A 24,158-nucleotide genomic window follows, 5' to 3' on the forward strand; every position below is an offset into this window, starting at 1 on the left:
ACTCACACACACTGTCCCTCATACACCCACACACACTGACACATCCTCCCCACACCCACCCACCTCACACACACCCACACATCCCCCCACTCCCTCACACACACAGACACTTACACACTCACTCACCCACACACGCGCACTCCCTCACCTACACACGCGCACACACTCTAACACACACTCACACATACCCCAAACACACACCCACACGTGCACACATACTGTAACACACACCCACACACACACCCTCACTCAGTCACACACACTCACACCCACACACACTCACACTCCCCCCCACACACACACACTCCCTCACACACACACAAATTCACACTCACACAAACACACACATTCACACTCACACAAACACTCACTCACACTCACACACCCACACTCACTCCCACACACCCACACTCTCACACACCCACACTCTCACACACCCACACATCCCCCCCCACACACACACACCCACACATGCCCCACACACCCACACATGCCCCACACCCACACATGCCCCCCACACACACATGCCCCCCACACACACAGCCACACACACCCCCACCCACACACACACCCACACTCCGTCACACACACACTCCCTCACACACACACTCATACCCACCCACACCCACACCTGCCCCCCCACACACACACACACTCACTCACCCACACCCTCACCCACACACCCTCACCCACACACACACACCCTCACCCCCACACACTCCCTCACCCACACACGCGTACACACTCTAACACACACACAGACCCCAAACACACATCCACACACACCCACACCCCAAACACACACCCACACACTCTCTCACACACACACCCTCACCCACACACATACTGTAATACACACCCACACACACACCCTCACCCACACACACACTCAGTCACCCACACCCCCACACATGCTCACCCACACCCACACATCCCCCCACACACACACACTCACTCACACACAGACACACTCACTCACCCACACACACTCACCCACACCCACACATTCCCCCACACACACACTCACACTCACTCACCCACACACACACACCCTCACACACACACATTCACTCTCACACACACACATTCACACTCACTCTCACACACACACATTCACACTCACACATTCACACTCACACTCTCACACACACAGACACACACACTCACTCACTCACACACGGTCACCCACACACACACACTCCCTCACTCACTCTAATACACACTCACACACGCACACATACTGTAACACCCACCCACACACTCACCCTGACCCACAGTCACACATACTCACCCACACAGTCACTCACTCCCTCACATACACACTTACCCACACACACACACCCACACACATTCACCCCCACACACACAGACACACCCACACAGAGACACACTTACACTCACCCACACACGTATGCAGACACGTACGCAGACACACACACACAAACACCCCACACCCACAATGTGACACAGACACACACAATGTGACACAGACACACACACCTCTTATAGAAAGGATTGGTCCCACTAAAGGATAATGAAGGAAGGCTGTGTGTTGAACCTGAGAGAATGGGTGAGATTCTAAATGATTACGTTGCATCAGTGTTCACTGAGGAGAGGAACATGATGAATGTTGAGATTAGAGATTGAAGTTTGATTAGTCTGGATCACGTTGACATAAGTATGGGAGATGTGTTGTGTAGGCAAGAGGTTATTAAGGTGGACAAATCCCCAGGACCAGATGGGATCTATCCCAGGTTGCTGAGGGAGGCGAGAGAGGAAATAGCTGGGGCCCTGACAGATATCCTTAAATACAGGTGAGGTGCCAGAGGACTGGAGGGTTGCTCATGTTGTCCCCCTGTACAAGAAGGGTAGTAGGGATATTCCAGGTAACTACAGACCAGTGAGCCTGACGTCTGTAGTGGGGATGTTGCTGGAGAGGGTACTGAGGGATAGGATCTATTTATATTTAGAAAAGAATGGGCTTATCGGTGATAGGCAACATGGTTTTGTGCGGGAGAGATCGTGCCTTACCAACTTAATAGAGTTCTTCGAGGAAGTGACCAAGTTGATAGATGAAGGAAGGGCTGTTGATGTCATATACACGGACTTTAGTAAGGTGTTTGATAAGGTTCCCCATTGTAGACTAATGGAGAAAGTAAAGTCACATGGTGTACAGGGTGAAGAAGGGCTTATGCCCGAAACGTCGATTCTCCTGTTCCCTGGATGCTGCCTGACCTGCTGCGCTTTTCCAGCAACACATTTCCAGCATTGTACCCTGAAGGTTGCTGCACAGGTGGACAGAGTGGTCAAGAAGGCATATAGTATGCTTGCCTTCATTGGACAGGGGTATCGAGTATAAGAGCTGGCAAGTCATGTTAACATTGTACAAGACATTGATTTGGCCACATTTAGAATACGGTGTACAGTTCTGGTCGCCACATTACCAAAAGGATGTGGACGCTTTGGGGAGGGTGCAGAGAAGGTTTACGAGGATGCTGCCTGGTATGGAAGGTGTGAGCTATGAGGAGAGGTTGAGGAGGTTAGGTTTATTTTCATTAGAATAAAGGAGATTGAGGGGGGGCCTGATGGAGGTTTACAAAGTCATGAAGGGTATAGACAGGGGGATAGAGACAAGCTTTTTCCCAGGGTGAAGGATTCAATATCGAGAGGTCACGATTTCAGGGTGAGAGGTGGAAAGTTTAAGGGGGATACACGCGGCAAGTACTTCACACAGAGGGTGGTGGGTGTCTGGAACGCGTTGCCAGCAGAGGTGGTAGAGGCAGGCACAGTAGATTCATTTAAGATGCGTCTGGACAGATGCACGAGTAGGTGGGGAGCAGAGGGATACACACCAACACATGTACACAGACCCACACACGTACACAGACCCACACATGTACACAGACCCACGCACACACCCATACACGGACCCACACACACCCACACACGTACACAGACACACACCCACCCACACATGTACACAGATCCACACATGTACACAGACCCACACACGTACACAGACACACACACATCCACACACGTACACAGACCCACACCCACCCACACACGTACACAGACCCACACATGTACACAGACCCACACATGTACACAGACCCACACACGTACACAGACCCACACATACCCACACACGTACACAGACCCACACACGTACACAGACCCACACATGTACACAGACCCACACATGTACACAGACCCACACACGTACACAGACCCACACATGTACACAGACCCACACATGTACACAGACCCACACATACCCACACACGTACACAGACCCACACACGTACACAGACCCACACACGTACACAGACCCACACATGTACACAGACCCACACATACCCACACATGTACACAGACCCACACACGTACACAGACACGTACACACACCCACACACGTACACAGACACCCACACACATACACAGACCCACACATACCCACACATGTACACAGACCCACACATGTACACAGACCCACACACGTACACAGACACGTACACACACCCACACACGTACACAGACACACACACACCCACACACGTACACAGACCCACACAGACCCACACATGTACACAGACCCACACACGTACACAGACCCACACATACCCACACACGTACACAGACCCACACACGTACACAGACCCACACATGTACACAGACCCACACATGTACACAGACCCACACACGTACACAGACCCACACATGTACACAGACCCACACATGTACACAGACCCACACATACCCACACACGTACACAGACCCACACATGTACACAGACCCACACATGTACACAGACCCACACATGTACACAGACCCACACACGTACACAGACCCACACATACCCACACACGTACACAGACCCACACACGTACACAGACCCACACATGTACACAGACCCACACATGTACACAGACCCACACACGTACACAGACCCACACATGTACACAGACCCACACATGTACACAGACCCACACATACCCACACACGTACACAGACCCACACACGTACACAGACCCACACACGTACACAGACCCACACATGTACACAGACCCACACATACCCACACATGTACACAGACCCACACACGTACACAGACACGTACACACACCCACACACGTACACAGACACCCACACACATACACAGACCCACACATACCCACACATGTACACAGACCCACACATGTACACAGACCCACACACGTACACAGACACGTACACACACCCACACACGTACACAGACACACACACACCCACACACGTACACAGACCCACACAGACCCACACATGTACACAGACCCACACACGTACACAGACACGTACACACACCCACACACGTACACAGACCCACACATACCCACACATGTACACAGACCCACACACGTACACAGACACGTACACACACCCACACACGTACACAGACACACACACACCCACACACGTACACAGACCCACACACACCCACACATGTACACAGACCCACACACGTACACAGACACCCACACACCCACACACGTACACAGACCCACACATACCCACACATGTACACAGACCCACACACGTACACAGACACACACACACACAGGATTATTCATCACTCAATCAGAAATCCATGTCTAAAACAATCTAATGGCAGCACCCTAAGACATTGACATCATGAAAATTATCCAATGTGATGACTTTTGATCCAGAAGTGGTATCATAAGGAGAAATTGTAATTTTATTAAAATGCCTATGAAATCAGTAACAGTTCTGAAGGATGTTTGAAAATGAATTTTCAGAACCTGCATCAATTGGAAAGAGATCCGTTGTATTTTGAGGAATAAGAAGCCGTGTCCTGGGAGGTCAAGCAACTCTCGAAACTGAACCAAGTGGAACTGAGTTAATGAGTGAAAACAGTGAGTGGTTGGATCATTTTTGAAAAAAAAACACATTGAAAAAAGTTTTCTTTTGCATTTCCTTTATTCACTGACAGGATGCCGGTGTCACTGGCTCGGCCAGCAGTTATTACCCATCCCAGACAGGACTGGGGGCGTAAAACACCCTGCCAGCCTGCAACAGGAAGAAACTCACCAACCTGAAGGGCATTGAAATGGTGATTGGATAGACTTATGGACGAGAATGGGCTGCAGGATGGTTCCACAGGTCAGCACCACATTGAGGGCTGAAGGGCCTGTACTGTCTTTGGAATGTTCTAACCACACAGCTGTGGGTCTGGAGTCACATGGAGGCCAGATCAGGTGAGGATGGACTTTTCCTTCAGATGGTTTTTAATGACAATCAACAAAGGCTTCATGGCAATTCGACTCTTCATTCCAGGTTTTAATTGAGTTAATTCCACCATCTGTCGTGGTGGGATTTGAACCTGGGTCCCCAGAACACTTGCTGATTTTCTGGATGAGTAGACAAGAATAATGGCCCTGGGCTATCACCTCCATGTTGTTCCAAACGATCATTGTGACTGTAGCAGGAATGGCTGTGGAAGGAGGGCACGGCCCCCTCAGGTCAGTTTATCACTGTCCACTCCCCACTCACATTCTCCACCTGGATAGCCCCCTCACATCCCCCCCCCCCCCCCGCCAGCTTCTGCTGCTCCAATCCAATCGGGATGTTTCTATCAGTGCCTCATCTGTGATTGGTCAGTGTTTTTCTGGCTGGCCTCCAGTTGGGGTCCTCCTGGAACAGAGAGGGAGTAGCCTCCTTTACTCGTTAAACTAAAACCAACAACCATCAGCCAATAGCAATTCTTCAACCAACCACCCTTCTTCTTATCCAATCGGAACCTGATAGATCACTGATTAATGTTCACCCAACCAGTGAGGTCACTGCCCCATGTATGGGCTAGTACACTCAGACCATTCACTAGTATAACCAGGACCGTCAACTTTGACTAAGTCACTGGTTGGGTAGGTTGGACAGAACTGTCACTGTATTCTAACAGATGAAAGGCTGAACGGACGATCAATTCTTCAATGTATAATTTCAGTTACATCACCCTGTAAATGTTTGCTATAAATTCTGTTACGATCGAGCCCTCCACTATCACCTGATGAAGGGGCGTCGCTCCGAAAGCTAGTGCTTCCAATTAAACCTGTTGGACTATAACCTGGTGTTGTGGGATTTGTAACTTTGTCCACCCCAGTCCAACACCGGCATCTCCAAATCAGGACAGATCCTTGTGACACTTCACTCATTCCATCTTTCTGACCATGTAACAGCCCCATTAACGCTGCCTCAGTTTTGCTGGGTTTGAATCCAACCTTGATCCATGATATTACCTTCCTCCTGCACAGCACCACCTCGAATCCAGTGAAATCCCCCTTTTACAGAATTTCCAAATCCCTATATCGAGCAGGTCCTCTTTATCAACTGGACATGTTACATCCTCAAAGCCCTTTATTAAACCCTGCCAAACATCATTTCCATCTCAGAAAACCATCAGGACTCAGAGTCGTAGAGTCATAGAGATACTAACAGTAACTCTGATTTCTCTGCACAGATGCTGCCAGACCTGTTGAGCTGTGTTTTGTTTCAGGCAGGTCATTCTCTGACCTGGGAGGGCCAGTGAGACCTGACCGTCCCTGTGCACCAGTTAGTGGAAGGGAACAGCAACAACAGCACATGGTGAAGGAGAGAAATGGAACGTTACCCTCATCGTGGGAGGGGCTGGCTACAGGGGCAGGGACAGAGTGGGAAATAGGAGGCTTTTCCCCAGGGTGGAGGGGTCAGTTACCAGGGGACACAGGTTTAAGGTGTGGTGGTGGGGTGTGGGGGGGATGTTTAAAAGAGATGTGCGAGGGAGGTGTTTCACCCAAAGGGTGGGGAGTGCCTGGGACGTGCTGCTAGAGGAGGGGGGTGGAAGCAGATACAACAGCAGCATTCAAGAAACACCTGGACAGATACAGGAATAGGAAGGGAATAGAGGGGTACGGATCCTGTAGTGTGAGCAGGGTAGTGTGAGCAGGGTAGTGTGAGCTGGGTAGTGTGAGCTGGGTAGTGTGAGCAGGATGTTGTGCGCTGGGTAGTGTGAGCAGGGTGTTGTGCGCTGGGTAGTGTGAGCAGGGTGTTGTGCGCTGGGTAGTGTGAGCAGGGTAGTGTGAGCTGGGTAGTGTGAGCTGGGTAGTGTGAGCAGGGTGTTGCGCGCAGGGTGTTGTCCTTTCCCAAAGTGATTTGTGGGATGGCAGGAGTGATGGCTGAGGAGATTGGGTTCAGACTGTACTCCCTGAAGTTGAGAAGAGTGAGGGGGATCTATCAGAAATGTATAAAATCCTGACAGGACTGGACAGGATAGACGTGGGAAGGGTGTCCCCAGGGATGGTTAAGGACCCGGGATGGACCATTGAGCAATGAGATGGGAATGATGGTCTTCACCCAGAGGGTGGGCAACCTGCAGACGTCTCTCTCCCAGAAAGCTGCTGCGGCCCAAACAGGGAATTGGATCGAACATTTGGGACAAAAAGCAGGAAGAGGATGACCGTCGACAGTCAGAATGGCAGACCAGGTTTCTATATCCGAGCCCAGCTCTGATTGGCTGTGATATTGGACAGCCCTCGGTTTGAAGCAGAGTCGCTCAAACTGGGATACGGGATACGTTCCAATCAGGAATAATCACCGATACACTTCCGACATTTGCCTTTCTCTCTCACACACACACACACACTCTCTCTCTCTCTCTCTCACACACACACACACTCATACACACACAGCCTCACACACACTCACACATACGTACTCACACACACAGACTCTCTCACACACACTCACACACACACACACAAACACATACACACACCACACACACAAACACATACGCACTCACACACACACCACACACAAACACAAACACAAACACACAAACACACATACGCACTCTCACACACCACACACACCACACACACAAACACACATACGCACTCACACACACCACACACACAAACACACATACGCACTCACACACACCACACACACAAACACATACGCACTCACACACACACCACACACACAAACACATACGCACTCACACACACACACCACACACACAAACACATACGCACTCACACACACACCACACACACAAACACATACGCACTCACACACTCTCACACGCACACACACATACACTCACGCACACACTCTCACACACTCATATACACACACACATATACAAACACACACCCACACACAAACACACTCTCACACACACACACACACTCACACACAGTCACACACAGTCACACACATTCATACACATACTCGCACACACACACACACACACACACACACACACCCATCCAGTCCACACCGACCCTCTGAAGAGTAACCCACAGACCCATTTCCCTCTGACGAATGTATCTAACACTATGGGCAATTTAGCATGGCCAAGTCACCTGACCTGCACATCTTTGGACTGTGGGAGGAAACCGGAGCACCCGGAGGAAACCCACGCAGACACGGGGAGAATGTGCAAACTCCACACAGTCAGTCGCCTGAGGTGGAATCAAACCCAGGTCCCTGGTGCTGTGAGGCAGCAGTGCTAACCACTGTGCCACCGTGTCATCCGTTTGACCAGAAATGTGACAGAGTCAAACTAGTTTGATCAGCAACTTGACTAAGTATCATTTGCCGGTGGGTAACTAGTTTGACTACAGTCACAGAATCATAGAGATATACATCACAGAAACAGACCCTTCGATCCAACCCATCCATGCCGACCAGATATCCCAACCCAATCTAGTCCCACCTGCCAGCACCCGGCCCATATCCCTCCAAACCCTTCCTATTTATACACCCATCCAAATGCCTCTTAAATGTTGCAATTGTACCAGCCTCCACCACATCCTCTGGCAGCTCATTCCATACACATACCACCCTCTGCGTGAAAATGTTGCCCCTTAGGTCTCTTTTATATCTTTCCCCTCTCACCCTAAACCTATGCCCCTCTAGTTCTGGACTCCCCCACCCCAGGGAAAAGACATTGTCTGTTTATCCTATCCATGTCCCTCATAATTTTGTAAACCTCTATAAAGTCACCCCTCAGCCTCCGACGCTCCAGGGAAAACAGCCCCAGCCTGTTCAGCCTCTCCCTGTAGCTCAGATCCTCCAACCCTGGCAACATCCTTGTAAATCTTTTCTGAACCCTTTCAAGTTTCACAACATCTTTCCGATAGGAAGGAGACCAGAATTGCACGCAATATTCCAACAGTGGCCTAACCAATGTCCTGTACATCCACAACATGACCTCCCAACCCCTGTACTCAATACTCTGACCAATAAAGGAAAGCATACCAAACACCTTCTTCACTATCCTATCTACCTGGGTCCATGATTGAGTAATTAGTTTGACCAGTCTGAGAGTGAGTAACTGGTTTGACCAGGACCGTGACCGGGTAACTAGTTTGACCAGGACTGTGACTGGGTAACTAGTTTGACCAGTCTGAGTGTGAGTAACTGGTTTGACCAGGACTGTGACCGGGTAACTAGTTTGACACTCACGAGTGAATGGTGTATCTAAGGCCCAGGCTCCTTGGCTGGTTGGATTTGGGCCCTATCGAGCTCACTTAGATAACAAAGGGAACCAAACCTCAGGGGGTGGGGGACAGCGTTCGAACGAGGTGAGCTGACCTTTACAGAATATCAAACCAATATCCAGTCTGAAAATGTTCCTGATCTCTGACACGCACAAACGCCCTGGGAAGACAGACTGTGGGTGTGTGTGTGTGGGTCTGTAGGTCTCTGTGTGTATGTGTGTGTTGAAGTGTGTGTGTGGGGGTGGTGTGTGTGTGGGGGTGGTGTGTGTGTGGGGGTGGTGTGTGTGTGTGTGTGTGTGTGTGTGTGTGTGTGTGGAGGTGTGTGTGGAGGTGTGTGTGTGTGTGGAGGTGTGTGTGTGTGTGTGGAGGTGTGTGTGTGTGTGTGGAGGTGTGTGTGTGTGTGTGTGTGTGTGTGTGGGGTGTGTGGAGGTGTGTGTGTGTGTGGGGTGTGTGGAGGTGTGTGTGTGTGTGGGGTGTGTGGAGGTGTGTGTGTGTGTGTGTGTGTGTGTGGGGTGTGTGGAGGTGTGTGTGTGTGTGGGGTGTGTGGAGGTGTGTGTGTGTGTGTGGGGGTGTGTGTGTGGGGGTGGTGTGTGTGTGTGTGTGGGGGTGTGTGTGTGTGTGGGGGTGTGTGTGTGGGGGTGGTGTGTGAGAGAGAGTGTGTGTGACTGTGTGTGTGTGTTGTTCCTGTCAGACTGTGGACACATACCTCACCTGATGAATTGGAGAACTGAGCGATGATCTCAGCAACATGAGGCTGCACCACAGGATTTCTCTTCGCAGCTGAGTGTGACGGCTGAGTTGGCTGCTGAGGGACGCGCTGGTAGGTCGGCTGTAACACATAACAGTTTGTGAGGATGACCAGCTGGACAGAGTGGGATGGGAAGCAAGCTGCCAATAAACAGCCCACACTGAAACCATAACCTGCTTTCTGAAGAGCAGTTCCTGGAAACAGCAGTGAGTTAGGGCAAGGTTTGGGGAGTTAAAGTCAGACTGTATGTGTCCCAAACGCTGACAGGTAGATATCTCCGAATCCTAGAGGTGAGCTGACCAGGACAGCCCTTCATCAAGGGCGTTGTCAAGGCTGGACACCAGCAAAGCCAACTCGATTCTCTCTGATTGCAACCGATCAGAGCCTGGCATTTCTGTGCCATGACTGTTACTTGCCTCTTGTCGGCCCAAGCCTGGGTATTGTCCAGACCTTGTTGTATTTGAGCAGGGACTGCGGCAGTACCTGAGGAGGTGTGAATGGTGCTGAACACTGCACAATCATCGGTGAACATCCCAAAGCCTGACCTTACGGTAGAGGGAAGGTGATGGCTTCGTGGCATTGTCACTAGATTAGTTATTACTCCAAGGGCCAGGGAATGTTCTGGGGCAGGGGGTTACCTCTCAGGCCGTGTCAGAGTGTGTAACACCTTACCTGTGATGCCTGTCTCTGTGAGAGGGAAGGTGGAGGTGGTATCCTTGGAGGTTCCCTCTTCCCTGGCTGACCTTTCTGATTGTTGGAAAGCTGGAACGTTGTCCCTGAGGGAGCGGGCGGTCGCTGGGGCCTTCCCTGGTTCCTGGGCCTGGAATCTAGAGGCCTTGCCTTGGGAGATGTGTGGACCATGTGCCCAGGCCTTGAGGGCTGAGATGGGAACTGAGCTTGATCCAGCTGTTGGGAGGGTAATAGACATTACACACCGCTCAGTCTCTGAGAGCTAACAATACCCCACACAGGGCTGAATGGCCACAAGCTTCCCCAGCTCCTGCTCTAACTCCAACACCATTTCCACAAACATTACCACAAAACTACAGATGCTGACAATCACAAACAAAACTGGAGAATCTCAGCAGGTCTGGCAGCATCAGAGAAATCAGAGTTACCAAGGCACCCTCCCTCAGGACAGGAGTGGACTAGGCTCTGGATCCAAACCATTCGCTCGGTTCCTCTCCCTCTCTCCCCTGACACTGCCAGACTCACCATGTTCATTCATATCAACACAGACCCGGGTAGATACCGCAAGGAGAGCAGGCTCACAGGGCATGGGCTCACATGGTCACGGGGAAAACGGTCACAGGGTGTGGGGTCATAAGACACAGGGAAGTGGGGTCACAGGGAAATAGGGGTCAGAGGGAAATGGGGGTCACAGGGGAATGGGGGTCAGAGGGAAGTGGGGTCACAGGGGAATTGGGGGTCAGAGGGGAATGGGGTCAGAGGGAAACGGGGGTCACTGGGAAATGGGGGTCACTGGGAAATGGGGGTCACATGGGAATGGGGGTCAGACGGAAATGGGGGTCACTGGAAAATGGGGGTCACAGGGAATTGGGGGTCAGACAGAAATGGGGGTCAGACGGAAATGGGGGTCACAGGAGAATGGGGGCCACAGGGAATTGGGGTCAGATGGAAATGGGGGTCACAGGGAATTGGGGGTCAGACGGAAATGGGGGTCACAGGGGATTGGGGGTCACAGGGGATTGGGGGTCACAGGGGATTGGGGGTCAGAGGGAATTGGGGGTCAGAGGGAATTGGGGGTCAGAGGGAAGTTGGGGGCGTCAGGGAGCAGGACATTCCCATCTAATATCTGCTAACATTCACTTTCCTTATCCAAGTCAGGAATATATCCTGTAAATAATTGTGGGCCCAGCGCTGATCCCAGTGGGATACAGGGAATGTCCTTGACCAATGACATCATGTCGGGTGTACTCACCACTTACTGTCCTCTAACTCTCAAACACTGCACCTTACAATGAGACCTGACACATTATCCTCTCGTTTCCCTCCCACTCAGTCACTGTCCCAGGAATGTGAACTCCATGTCACTTGTCCCACATTCTCTGAATCCTTCACCAGCCCTCTCTCATTCCCTCAGTACTGCTCCTTTATCTCAGCTTTGTTCTCACTCTCTCTCTCTCTCACTCTCTCTCTCTCTCACTCTCTCTGTCTCACTCTCTCTCTGTCTCTCTCTCTCTCTGTCTCTCTCTCTCACTCTCTCTCTGTCTCTCTCTGTCTGTCTCTCTCTCTCTGTCTCTGTCTCTCTGTCTCCCTCCACACATCTCTTTTCCCTTTGTTCATTCCCTCAATCTTTGACCTCCCTTTCTTGAGTTTCCAATCTCTGTCCAGCGTGGGTGCTCTCCTGTTCTCAGCTCTGTCTCTGATGGTTTCATTCCCTGTTTCCTCCATCTTCAGGGCCCATTCTGCAGCTCTCCTTCACTCTCTAGCTCCTGCTGTGTTAGTCTGACCCATCGTGGTGTGTCTCACCTTCATTGGGGAGAGATCCTGGAGAATCCTCAAGCACACGCTGGGCTGTGAGCTGTCCTCATCTCGCCTCGAGACAGGTCTGGAAGGAAAACATTTCAGCAAACATCCCACTGACAGCAGCTCCTGAAACGACTGAGCACTCACACTCAGAGTGGGACAGGGCACACTGAGATACTGATACGTGACTGTGCAGTGGCAGGGCTGATGAATACTGTAAGTGCCTGTGGCTTTGGAAGGTGCTGCCTGAGGATCTTTGGTGAATTCCTGCAGTGCGCTCTGTAGACAGTACACACTGCTGCGACTGAGCGTCGGTGGGGGAGGGAGGGGATGTTTGTGGATGGGATACCAACCAAATGAGGGCTGCTTTCTCCTGGATGGGGTCCAGCTTCTCGAGTGTTGTTGGAGCTGCCCCCATCCAGGGGCAAGTGGGGAGTATTCCCTCACCCTCCTGCCTTGGGATTCAGGACTTGAGTTACTCACAGCAGTATTCCGAGCTTCTTCGGGAGAGCAGGCAGGAAAGTGGAGTTGACACGGAGCCGAGGTCAGCCATGATTGGATTAAATGGTGGAGTAGGTTTGATGGGCTGAATGGTCTCCCTCCTGCTCCAGGTTCTCATGTTCTTAAATGGCCTGGCAACAGAGGGTGTCTGGGGAGAGATCTGGCCGGCAACAGGTTGCTGATTGGTTCGTGGAGCTGTGGATGCTAAATGTCATCAGGCTGGGGACAGATCTGATTGGTTCCTGGGTGACCATGTGGTGTGATATGGAGAGTGATCACTGAGACCCAGTGGGGACACAGAGTGATCCAGAGTGACTCAATGTGAGGCGATATGATCTGGGCACTACGGGACGTGCTTACCTGTGTGCCTTGGCTGGTTGTCTGTACCAGTGCTGCCACTGAGTGTGGATAACTGCTCGATGCCGATAACAGCAGAACACTGAGAGGACGCTGCCTGGGATCACCAGCAAGAAGATCAACAACAGCCCAATCAGCAGAGGCTTCTGGTCTGTGGGGACAGCAACAAGATCTAAGCGTATTCGAGTACTCCTCATCCCCGGATTCCTCAAGTTCCCAGTCACTCAGAGACCTACCCCATGTGGGACTAGGCTGGCTTCAGGAATAAATACTCAACTGCACAGCCCTGACACTGCCCAGAAAAATGTAGGTTCCCGACACTCCGAACATGTGACAGGATTGATCCCCCCCCCAGACATATCAGGATCAAGTGGGAAATCCAGGATCAAAGCACATCGGAATTAGTAAGAAACAGGAAATACAGCAGACCATTCTTAGAATCCCGACAGTGTGGAACAGACCATTCAGCCCATCAAGTCCACACCAACCATCAGAGAGCATCCCAACCAGAACCGTTTCCCTATCTTACCCCTGTAACCCCGCATTTCCCATGGCCAATCCACCCTAACCTGCACATCCCTGGGCACTATGGGACAATTTCCTATGGCCATTCCACCGTGACCTGTACATCCCTGTGCACTATGGGACAATTTCCCATGGCCAATTCACCCTAACCTGCACATCCCTGGGCACTATGGGACAATTTCCCATGGCCAAACCACCCTAACCTGCACATCCCTGGGCACTATGGGACAATTTCCCATGGCCAATCCACCCTAACCTGCACATCCCTGGGCACTATGGGACAATTTCCCATGGCCAACCCACCCTAACCTGCACATCCCTGGGCACTATGGGACAATTTCCCATGGCCAACCCACCCTAACCTGCACATCCCTGGACACTATGGGACAATTTCCCATGGCCAATTCACCCTAACCTACACATCCCTGGGCACTATGGGACAATTTCCCATGGCCAACCCACCCTAACCTACACATCCCTGGGCACTATGGGACAATTTCCCACGGCCAATCCACCCTAACCTACACATCCCTGGACACTAAGTGACAATTTGCCATGGCCAATCCACCCTATTGGGAAATTTCCCATGGGAAATTAGAACATAGAACATAGAACAATACAGCTCAGAACAGGCCCTTCGGCCCACGATGTTGTGCCGAACATTTGTCCTAGCTTAAGCACCCATCCATGTACCTATCCAATTTCCTATGGCCAACCCACCCTAACCTGCACATCCCTGGGCACTATGGGACAATTTCCCATGGCCAATCCACCATAACCTACACATCCCTGGACACTATGGGACAATTTCGCATGGCCAATCCATCATAACCTACACATCCCTGGGCACTATGGGACAATTTCCCATGGCCAATCCACCATAACCTACACATCCCTGGGCACTATGGGACAATTTCCCATGGCCAATCCACCCTAACCTGCATATCCCTGGACACCCTGGGACACTTTCCCATAGCTAATCCACTCTAACCTGCACATCCCTGTACACTAAGTGACAATTTGCCACGGCCAATCCACCCTAACCTGCACATCCCTGGACACTATGGGACAATTTCCCATGGCCAATCCACCCTAACCTGCACATCCCTGGGCACTATGGGACAATTTCCCATGGGCTATCCCACCCTAACCTGCACATCCCTGGACACTATGGGACAATTTCCCATGGCCAATCCACCCTAACCTGCACATCCCTGGGCACTATGGGACAATTTCCCATGGGCTATCCCACCCTAACCTACACATCCCTGGGCACTATGGGACAATTTCCCATGGGCTATCCCACCCTAACCTGCACATCCCTGGACACTATGGGACAATTTCCCATGGCCAATCCACCCTAACCTGCACATCCTTGGGCACTATGAGACAATTTCCCACGGCCAATCCACCCTAACCTGTACATCCCTGGACACTATGGGACAATTTCCCATGGCCAATCCACCCTAACCTGCACATCCCTGGACACTATGGGACAATTTCCCATGGCCAATCCACCCTAACCTGCACATCCTTGGGCACTATGAGACAATTTCCCACGGCCAATCCACCCTAACCTGCACATCCCTGGACACTATGGGACAATTTCCCATGGCCAATCCACCCTAACCTGCACATCCCTGGGCACTATGGGACAATTTCCCATGGCCAACCCACCCTAACCTGCACATCCCTGGGCACTATGGGACAATTTCCCATGGCCAACCCACCCTAACCTACACATCCCTGGGCACTATGGGACAATTTAGCACGGCCAATCCACCCTAACCTACACATCCCTGGGCACTATGGGACAATTTAGCACGGCCAATCCACCCTAACCTGCACATCCCTGGACACTATGGGACAATTTCCCATGGCCAATCCACCCTAACCTGTACATCCCTGGGCACTATGGGACAATTTCCCATGGCCAATCCACCCTAACCTGCACATCCCTGGGCACTATGGGACAATTTCCCATGGCCAACCCACCCTAACCTACACATCCCTGGACACGATGGGACAATTTCCCACGGCCAATCCACCCTAACCTGCACATCCCTGGGCACTATGGGACAATTTCCCATGGCCAATCCACCCTAACCTACACATCCCTGGACACTATGGGACAATTTCCCATGGAGAATGTTTGGTGACCTTTAAGCGGCAATTGGATAGGTACATGGATGGGTGCTTAAGCTAGGACAAATGTTCGGCACAACATCGTGGGCCGAAGGGCCTGTTCTGTGCTGTGTTGTTCTATGTTCTAGGTTCTATGTTCTAATTTCCCATGGCCAACCCATCCTAACCTGCACATCCCTGGACACTATGGGACATTTCCCATGGCCAACCCACCCTAACCTACACATCCCAGGACACGATGGGACAATTTCCCACGGCCAATCCACCCTAACCTGCACATCCCTGGGCACTATGGGACAATTTCCAATGGCCAATCCCACCCTAACCTGCACATCCCTGGGCAGTATGGGACAATTTCCCATGGCCAACCCACCCTAACCTGCACATCTCTGCACACTATGGGACAATTTCCTATGGCCAACCCACCCTAACCTGCACAACCCTGGGCACTATGAGACAATTTCCCATGGCCAATCCCACCCTAACCTGCACATCACTGGGCACTATGGGACAATTTCCCATGGCCAATCCCACCCTAACCTGCACATCCCTGGGCACTATGGGACAATTTCCCATGGCCAATCCACCCTAACCTGCACATCCCTGGACACTATGAGACAATTTCCCATGGCCAATCCCACCCTAACCTGCACATCACTGGGCACTATGGGACAATTTCCCATGGCCAATCCCACCCTAACCTGCACATCCCTGGGCACTATGGGACAATTTCCCATGGCCAATCCACCCTAACCTGCACATCCCTGCACACTATGGGACAATTTCCTATGGCCAATCCCACCCTAACCTGCACATCCCTGGGCACTATGGGACAATTTCCCATGGCCAATCCCACCCTAACCTGCACATCCCTGGGCACTATGGGACAATTTCCCATGGCCAATCCCACCCTAACCTGCACATCCCTGGGCACTATGGGACAATTTCCCATGGCCAATCCACCCTAACCTACACATCCCTGGACACGATGGGACATTTCCCATGGCCAATCCACCCTAACCTGCACATCCCTGGACACTATGGAACAAATTCTCATGGCCAACCCACCCTAACCTGCACATCCCTGGACACTGTGGGATAATGGGGTGATGGGGGACATGGGGGGAATGTGGGAATGGGGAGATGGGGAGAGATGGGGAGAGATGGGTGGAGATGGGTGGAGATGGGTGGAGATGGGGGGAGATGGGGGGAGATGGGGGGAGATGGGGGGAGATGGGGGGAGATGGGGGTGATGGGGGAGATGAGGGTATGGTGGAGATGGGGGAATGGGGAGATTGGGGCAGATGGGGGTTGGGGGAGATGGGGGAATGGGCATATGGCGGAATGGGGGGATAGAGAGATGGGGGGAATGTGGAGTTGGGGGGGTGAGGAGATGGAGAATGGGGAGATAGGGAGATGGGGGTGTTGGGGGGTTGGAGCGATGCGGGAATGTGGAGTTGGGGGGATGGGGGGATGGGGTGATGGGGGTTGGGGAGATGGGAGGATGGAGAGATGGGAGGATGGAGAGATGGGGCGATGGAGAGATGGGGAGATGGAGAGATGGGGAGATGGAGAGATGGGGCGATGGAGAGATGGGGAGATGGAGAGATGGGGCGATGGAGAGATGGGGAGATGGAGAGATGGGGGGATAGAGAGATGGGGGGATGGAGAGATGGGGGGATGGAGAGATGGGGGGATGGAGAGATGGGAGGGATGGAGAGATGTGGAGATGGAGGAATGTGGAATTGGGGGATGGAGAGATGGAGAATTGGGAGATAGGGAGTTGGGGGGATGTGGCGATGGGGCAATGTGGAGATGGGGAGATGGGGAGATGGGGAAATGGGGAAATGGGGAGATCGGGGAAATGGGGGGGATGGGGAGATGGGGAGATGGGGGAGATGGGGAGATGGGGAACAACATAGAACATAGAACATAGAATACAGCGCAGTACAGGCCCTTCGGCCCTCGATGTTGCGCCGATCCAAGCCCACCTAACCTATACTAACCCACTATCCTCCATATACCTATCCAATGCCCGCTTAAATGCCCATAAAGAGGGAGAGTCCACCACTGCTGCTGGCAGGGCATTCCATGAACTTACGACTCGCTGAGTGAAGAACCTACCCCTAACTTCAGTCCTATATCTACCCCCCCTTAATTTAAAGCTATGCCCCCTTGTAATACCCGACTCCATACGCGGGAAAAGGTTCACACTGTCAACCCTATCTAACCCCCTAATCATCTTGTACACCTCAATCAAGTCACCCCTAAACCTTCTTTTCTCTAATGAAAACAGCCCCAAGTGTCTCAGTCTTTCCTCATACGATCTTCCTTCCATACCAGGCAACATCCTGGTAAACCTCCTCTGCACCCGTTCCAATGCCTCCACATCCTTCCTATAGTATGGCGACCAAAACTGCACACAATATTCCAGATGCGGCCGCACCAGAGCCTTATACAACTGCATCATGACCTCAGGACTCCGGAACTCAATTCCTCTACCAATAAAAGCCAGTACGCCATATGCCTTCCTCACCGCACTATTTACCTGGGTGGCAACTTTCAGAGATCTGTGTACATGGACACCAAGATCCCTCTGCTCATCCACACTACCAAGTATCCGACCATTAGCCCAGTACCCCATCTTTTTGTTATTTTTCCCAAAGTGAATCACCTCGCACTTAGCTACATTGAATTCCATCTGCCACCTTTCTGCCCAGCTCTGCAGCTTCTCTATATCCTGCTGTAACCTGCCACATGCTTCCTCACTGTCAACAACTCCTCCGACTTTCGTATCATCCGCAAACTTGCTCACCCAACCTTCTAACCCCTCTTCCAGGTCATTTATAAAAATGACAAACAGCAATGGTCCCAAAACAGATCCTTGCGGAACACCGCTAGTGACGGCACTCCATGAAGAAACTTTGCCATCAACTACTACCCTCTGTCTTCTTCCATCCAGCCAATTCCTAATCCAAACCTCCAACTCACCCTCAATGCCATAAGGGGGAGATGGGGGAGATGGAGAGATGGGGGAGAGGGAGAGATGGGGGAGATGGGGGGGATGGGGAGATGGGGAGATGGGGGGGATGGGGAGATGGGGGGAATGGGGAGATGGGGGGGATGGGGAGATGGGGGAGATGGGGGAATGGGCAGATGGGGGGATGGGGAGATGGGGGGAGTGGGGAGATGGGGGGAGTGGGGAGATGGGGAGATGGGGTGATGGGGGGATGGGGAGATGGGGAGATGGGGGGGATGGGGAGATGGGGAGATGGGGGGGATGGGGAGATGGGGGGAATGGGGAGATGGGGGGAATGGGGAGATGGGGGGAATGGGGAGATGGGGGGAATGGGGAGATGGGGGGAATGGGGAGATGGGGGGATGGGGAGATGGGGGGAGTGGGGAGATGGGGGAGTGGGGAGATGGGGGAGTGGGGAGAAGGGGGGAATGGGGAGAAGGGGGGAATGGGGAGAAGGGGGGATTGGGGAGATGGGGGGAATGGGGAGATAGGGGGAATGGGGAGATGGGGGGAATGGGGAGATGGGGGAATGGGGAGATGGGGGAATGGGGAGATGGGGAGATGGGTGGATGAGGGGATGGGGATACAGGTGGGATAGGGAGATGGGGGGTTGGGGAGATGGGGGGTTGGGGAGACGGGGGATACGGAGATGGGGGGATGGGGAATGGGGGGATGGGGAGATGGGGGGATGGGGAGATGGGGGGATGGGGAGATGGGGAGATGGGGGGATGGGGAGATGGGGGGATGGGGAGATGGGGGGATTGGGAGATGGGGGGATGGGGAGATGGGGGGATTGGGAGATGGGGGGATTGGGAGATGGGGGGATTGGGAGATGGGGGGATTGGGAGATGGGGGGATTGGGAGATGGGGGGAATGGGGAGATGGGGAGATGGGGGGATGGGGGGATTGGGAGATGGGGGGATTGGGAGATGGGGGGATTGGGAGATGGGGGGATGGGGAGATGGGGGGATGGGGAGATGGGGGGATGGGGGGATGGGGGGTGGGGATTGTGGAATGGGGAGATGGGGGGATGAGGAGATGGGGGGGTGGGGAGATGGGGGATGAGGGGTGGGGAGATGGGGGATGAGGAATGGGGGGTTGGGGGGGATAGGGGAATGGGGGGTTGGGGGGATTGGGAGATGGGGGGATTGGGAGATGGGGGGATGGGGAGATGGGGAGATGGGGGGATGGGGAGATGGGGGGATGGGGGGATGGGGGGTGGGGATTGGGGAATGGGGAGATGGGGGGATGAGGAGATGGGGGGGTGGGGAGATGGGGGATGAGGGGTGGGGGGATGGGGAGATGGAGGAATGGGGGGTTGGGGGGATAGGGGAATGGGGGGTTGGGGGGGATGGGGGATGGGGTGATGGGGGGATGGAGGGATGGAGGGTTGGGGGGTTGGGGTTTGGGGGGATGGGGGGGATGGGGAGATGGGGGTATGGAGAGATTGGGGGGATGGGAGATGGGGATGGGGGGATTGGGGGATGGGGGCATAGGGGATGGGGGGCATGGGAGATGGGGGGATTGGGGAAGGGGGGATGGGGAAGGGGGGATGGGGAAGGGGGGATGGGGGAAGGGGGGATGGGGGAGATAGGGGATGGGGGAGATAGGGGATGGGGGAGATAGGGGATGGGGGAGATAGGGGATGGGGGAGATGCGGGAAGGGGGGTTGGGGGTAGGGGGGATGGGGCAGATGGGGAGATGGGGGAATGGAGAGATGGGGGAATGGGGAGATGGGGGAATGGGGAGATGGGGGAATGGGGAGATGGGGGAATGGGGAGATGTGGGAATGGGGAGATGGGGAGATGGGGGTTTGGGGAGATGGGAGTTTGGGGAGATGGGGGTTTGGGGAGATGGGGATATCTGGGGTGGCGGTCCCTGCGGTGAGGGTGGGGAAGATGACTCACCGTTGGGGAGGATGGGTCCACTGTCGATGCTGCCCCCGAGTCCTCCTTGGTCACAGAAAGGGGGCGCCCAGTGAGGGTCACAGTGACAATTCCTGTTACTGTTACACACCTGAGGGTTTACATACACACCGCAGTGAGGGGGCGGCAGGAACCCCAAACCCCCAAACACGGGAACCCAAACCCCAAACCCTAAACCATTGGAACCTCAAACCCCAAACCCCCAAACACTGGAACCCCAAACCCCCAAACACGGGAACCCAAACCCCAAACCCTGGAACCCCAAACCCCCAAACACTGGAACCCCAAACCCCAAACTCCCAAACACTGGAACCCCAAACCCCAAACTCCCAAACACTGGAACCCCAAACCCCCAAACACTGGAACCCCAAACTCCCAAACACTGGAAAACCAAATCCCAGACCGTGGAACCCCAAACCCCAAAACCCTGGAACCCCAAACCCTGGAACCCCAAATCCCAAAACCCCAAAACAAAAAACCCTGGAACCCCAAACCCCAAACCCCCAAACCCTGGAACCCCAAACCCCAAACCACTGGAACCCCAAACCCCAAACCCCAAACACTGGAACCCCAAACCCCCAAACACTGGAACCCCAAACCCGCAAACACTGGAACCCCAAACCCCCAAACCCCAAAACACTGGAACCCCAAACCCCCAAACACTGGAACCCCAAACCCCCAAACACTGGAACCCCAAACCCCAAACCCCCAAACCCTGGAAAACCCAAACCCCGAAACCTTGGAACCCCAACCAAACTCCCAAACACTGGTACCCCAAACCCCCAAACACTGGAACCCCAAACCCCAAACCGTGGAACCCCAAACCCCAAACACTGGAACCCTAAACCCCAAAGACTGGAACCCCAAACCCCCAAACCCTGGAACCCCAAACCCCAAACACTGGAACCCTAAACCCCAAAGACTGGAACCCCAAACCCCAAACCCTGGAACCCCCAAACCCTGGAACCCCAAACCCCCAAACCCTGGAAACCCAAACCCCCAAACCCTGGAACCCCAAACCCCAAACCGTGGAACCCCAAACCCCAAACACTGGAACCCTAAACCCCAAACCCTGGAAACCCCAAACCCTGGAACCCCCAAACCCTGGAACCCCCAAACACTGGATCCCCAAACCCTGGAACCCCAAACCCTGGAACCCCCAAACCCTGGAACCCCAAAACCCTGGAACCCCAAACCCCAAACACTGGATCCCCAAACCCTGGAACCCCAAACCCCAAACACTGGATCCCCAAACCCTGGAACCCCAAACCCTGGAACCCCAAACACTGGATCCCTAAACCCCCAAACACTGGAACCCCAAACCCTGAAACCCCAAACACTGGAACCCCAAACCCCCAAAGCCCAAACACTGGAACCCCAAACCCCCAAAACCCAAACACTGGAACCCCAAACCCCCAAACCTCAAACACTGGAACCCCAAACCCCAAACACTGGAACCCCAAACCCCAAACCCCCAAACCCTGGAACCCCAAACCCCAAACTCTGGAACCCCAAACCCCAAACCCCCAAATCCTGAAACCCCAAACCCCCAAACACTGGAACCCCAAACCCCCAAACCCTAAACCCCCAAACTCTGGAATCCCAAACCCTGGAACCCCCAAACACTGGAAACCCCAAACCCCAAACCCCAAACACTGGAAACCCCAAACCCCAAACCCCAAACACTGGAACCCCAAACCCCAAATCCCAGAACCCCAAACACCAATCAGTGTGGTGGTGTGAGTGTGGTCAGGGTGGTGGTGTGAGTGTGAGCAGTGTGGAGGTGTGAGTGTGGTCAGGGCGATGTTGTGAGTGTGATCAGGGCGATGTGAGTGTGAGCAGTGTGTTGGTGTGAGTGTGGTCAGGGCGATGTTGTGAGTGTGATCAGGGCGGTGGTGTGAGTGTGAGCAGGGCGGTGGTGTGAGTGTGGTCAGGGCGAGGTGAGGGTGAGCAGTGTGGAGGTGTGAGTGTGGTCAGGGCGATGTTGTGAGTGTGATCAGGGCGATGTGAGTGTGAGCAGTGTGTTGGTGTGAGTGTGGTCAGGGCGGTGGTGTGAGTGTGAGCAGTGTGTTGGTGTGAGTGTGGTCAGGGCGGTGGTGTGAGTGTGAGCAGTGTGGTGGTATGAGTGTGGTCAGGGCGGTGGTGTGAGTGTGAGCAGTGTGGTGGTGTGAGTGTGGTCAGGGCGGTGGTGTGAGTGTGAGCAGTGTGGTGGTGTGAGTGTGGTCAGGGCGGTGGTGTGAGTGTGAGCAGTGTGGGGGTGTGAGTGTGGTCAGGGCGATGTGAGTGTGAGCAGTGTGTTGGTGTGAGTGTGGTCAGGGCGGTGGTGTGAGTATGAGCAGTGTGGTGGTATGAGTGTGGTCAGGGCGGTGGTGTGAGTGTGAGCAGTGTGGTGGTGTGAGTGTGGTCAGGGCGATGTTGTGAGTATGAGCAGTGTGGTGGTGTGAGTGTGAGCAGTGTGGTGGTGTGAGTGTGAGCAGTGTGGTGGTGTGAGTGTGGTCAGGGCGGTGGTGTGAGTGTGATCAGGGTGGTGGTGTGAGTGTGAGCAGTGTGGTGGTGTGAGTGTGAGCAGTGTGGTGGTGTGAGTGTGGTCAGGGTGGTGGTGTGAGTGTGGTCAGGGCAGTGGTGTGAGTGTGAGCAGTGTGGTGGTGTGAGTGTGGTCAGGGCAGTGATGTGAGTGTGAGCAGTGCGGTGGTGTGAGTGTGGTCAGGGTGGTGTGTGAGTGTGGTCAGGGCGGTGGTGTGAGTGTGAGCAGTGTGGTGGTGTGAGTGTGGTCAGGGCAGTGATGTGAGTGTGAGCAGTGTGGTGGTGTGAGTGTGGTCAGGGCAGTGGTGTGCGTGTGAGCAGTGTGGTGGTGTGAGTGTGGTCAGGGCAGTGGTGTGAGTGTGAGCAGTGTGGTGGTGTGAGTG

The 24,158-nt window shown here is 53.4% G+C and overlaps 1 protein-coding gene across 1 annotated transcript in view; it reads right to left on the bottom strand.

The window, feature by feature from the left end:
* Window positions 1-4,958: 4,958 nt before the first annotated feature.
* The window catches only part of LOC148152304 (disintegrin and metalloproteinase domain-containing protein 19-like), a 204,748-nt gene continuing 185,548 nt past the window's right edge, over window positions 4,959-24,158 (bottom strand). The window contains exons 6-11 of the mRNA XM_087992338.1: window positions 21,235-21,343; window positions 13,642-13,789; window positions 12,784-12,862; window positions 10,963-11,196; window positions 10,254-10,371; window positions 4,959-5,691 (exon numbers count right to left, since the gene is read on the bottom strand). Of these exons, the coding sequence (XP_087848464.1) occupies window positions 5,633-5,691; window positions 10,254-10,371; window positions 10,963-11,196; window positions 12,784-12,862; window positions 13,642-13,789; window positions 21,235-21,343 (747 nt within the window). The 3' untranslated portion in view covers window positions 4,959-5,632. The remainder of the gene's footprint in view (window positions 5,692-10,253; window positions 10,372-10,962; window positions 11,197-12,783; window positions 12,863-13,641; window positions 13,790-21,234; window positions 21,344-24,158) is intronic.

This window comes from Chiloscyllium plagiosum, unplaced genomic scaffold (genome assembly GCF_037043375.1).
Source record: "Chiloscyllium plagiosum isolate Xiang-an unplaced genomic scaffold, Cpla_swu_hap1 HiC_scaffold_1, whole genome shotgun sequence".
NCBI lineage: Eukaryota > Metazoa > Chordata > Chondrichthyes > Orectolobiformes > Hemiscylliidae > Chiloscyllium > Chiloscyllium plagiosum.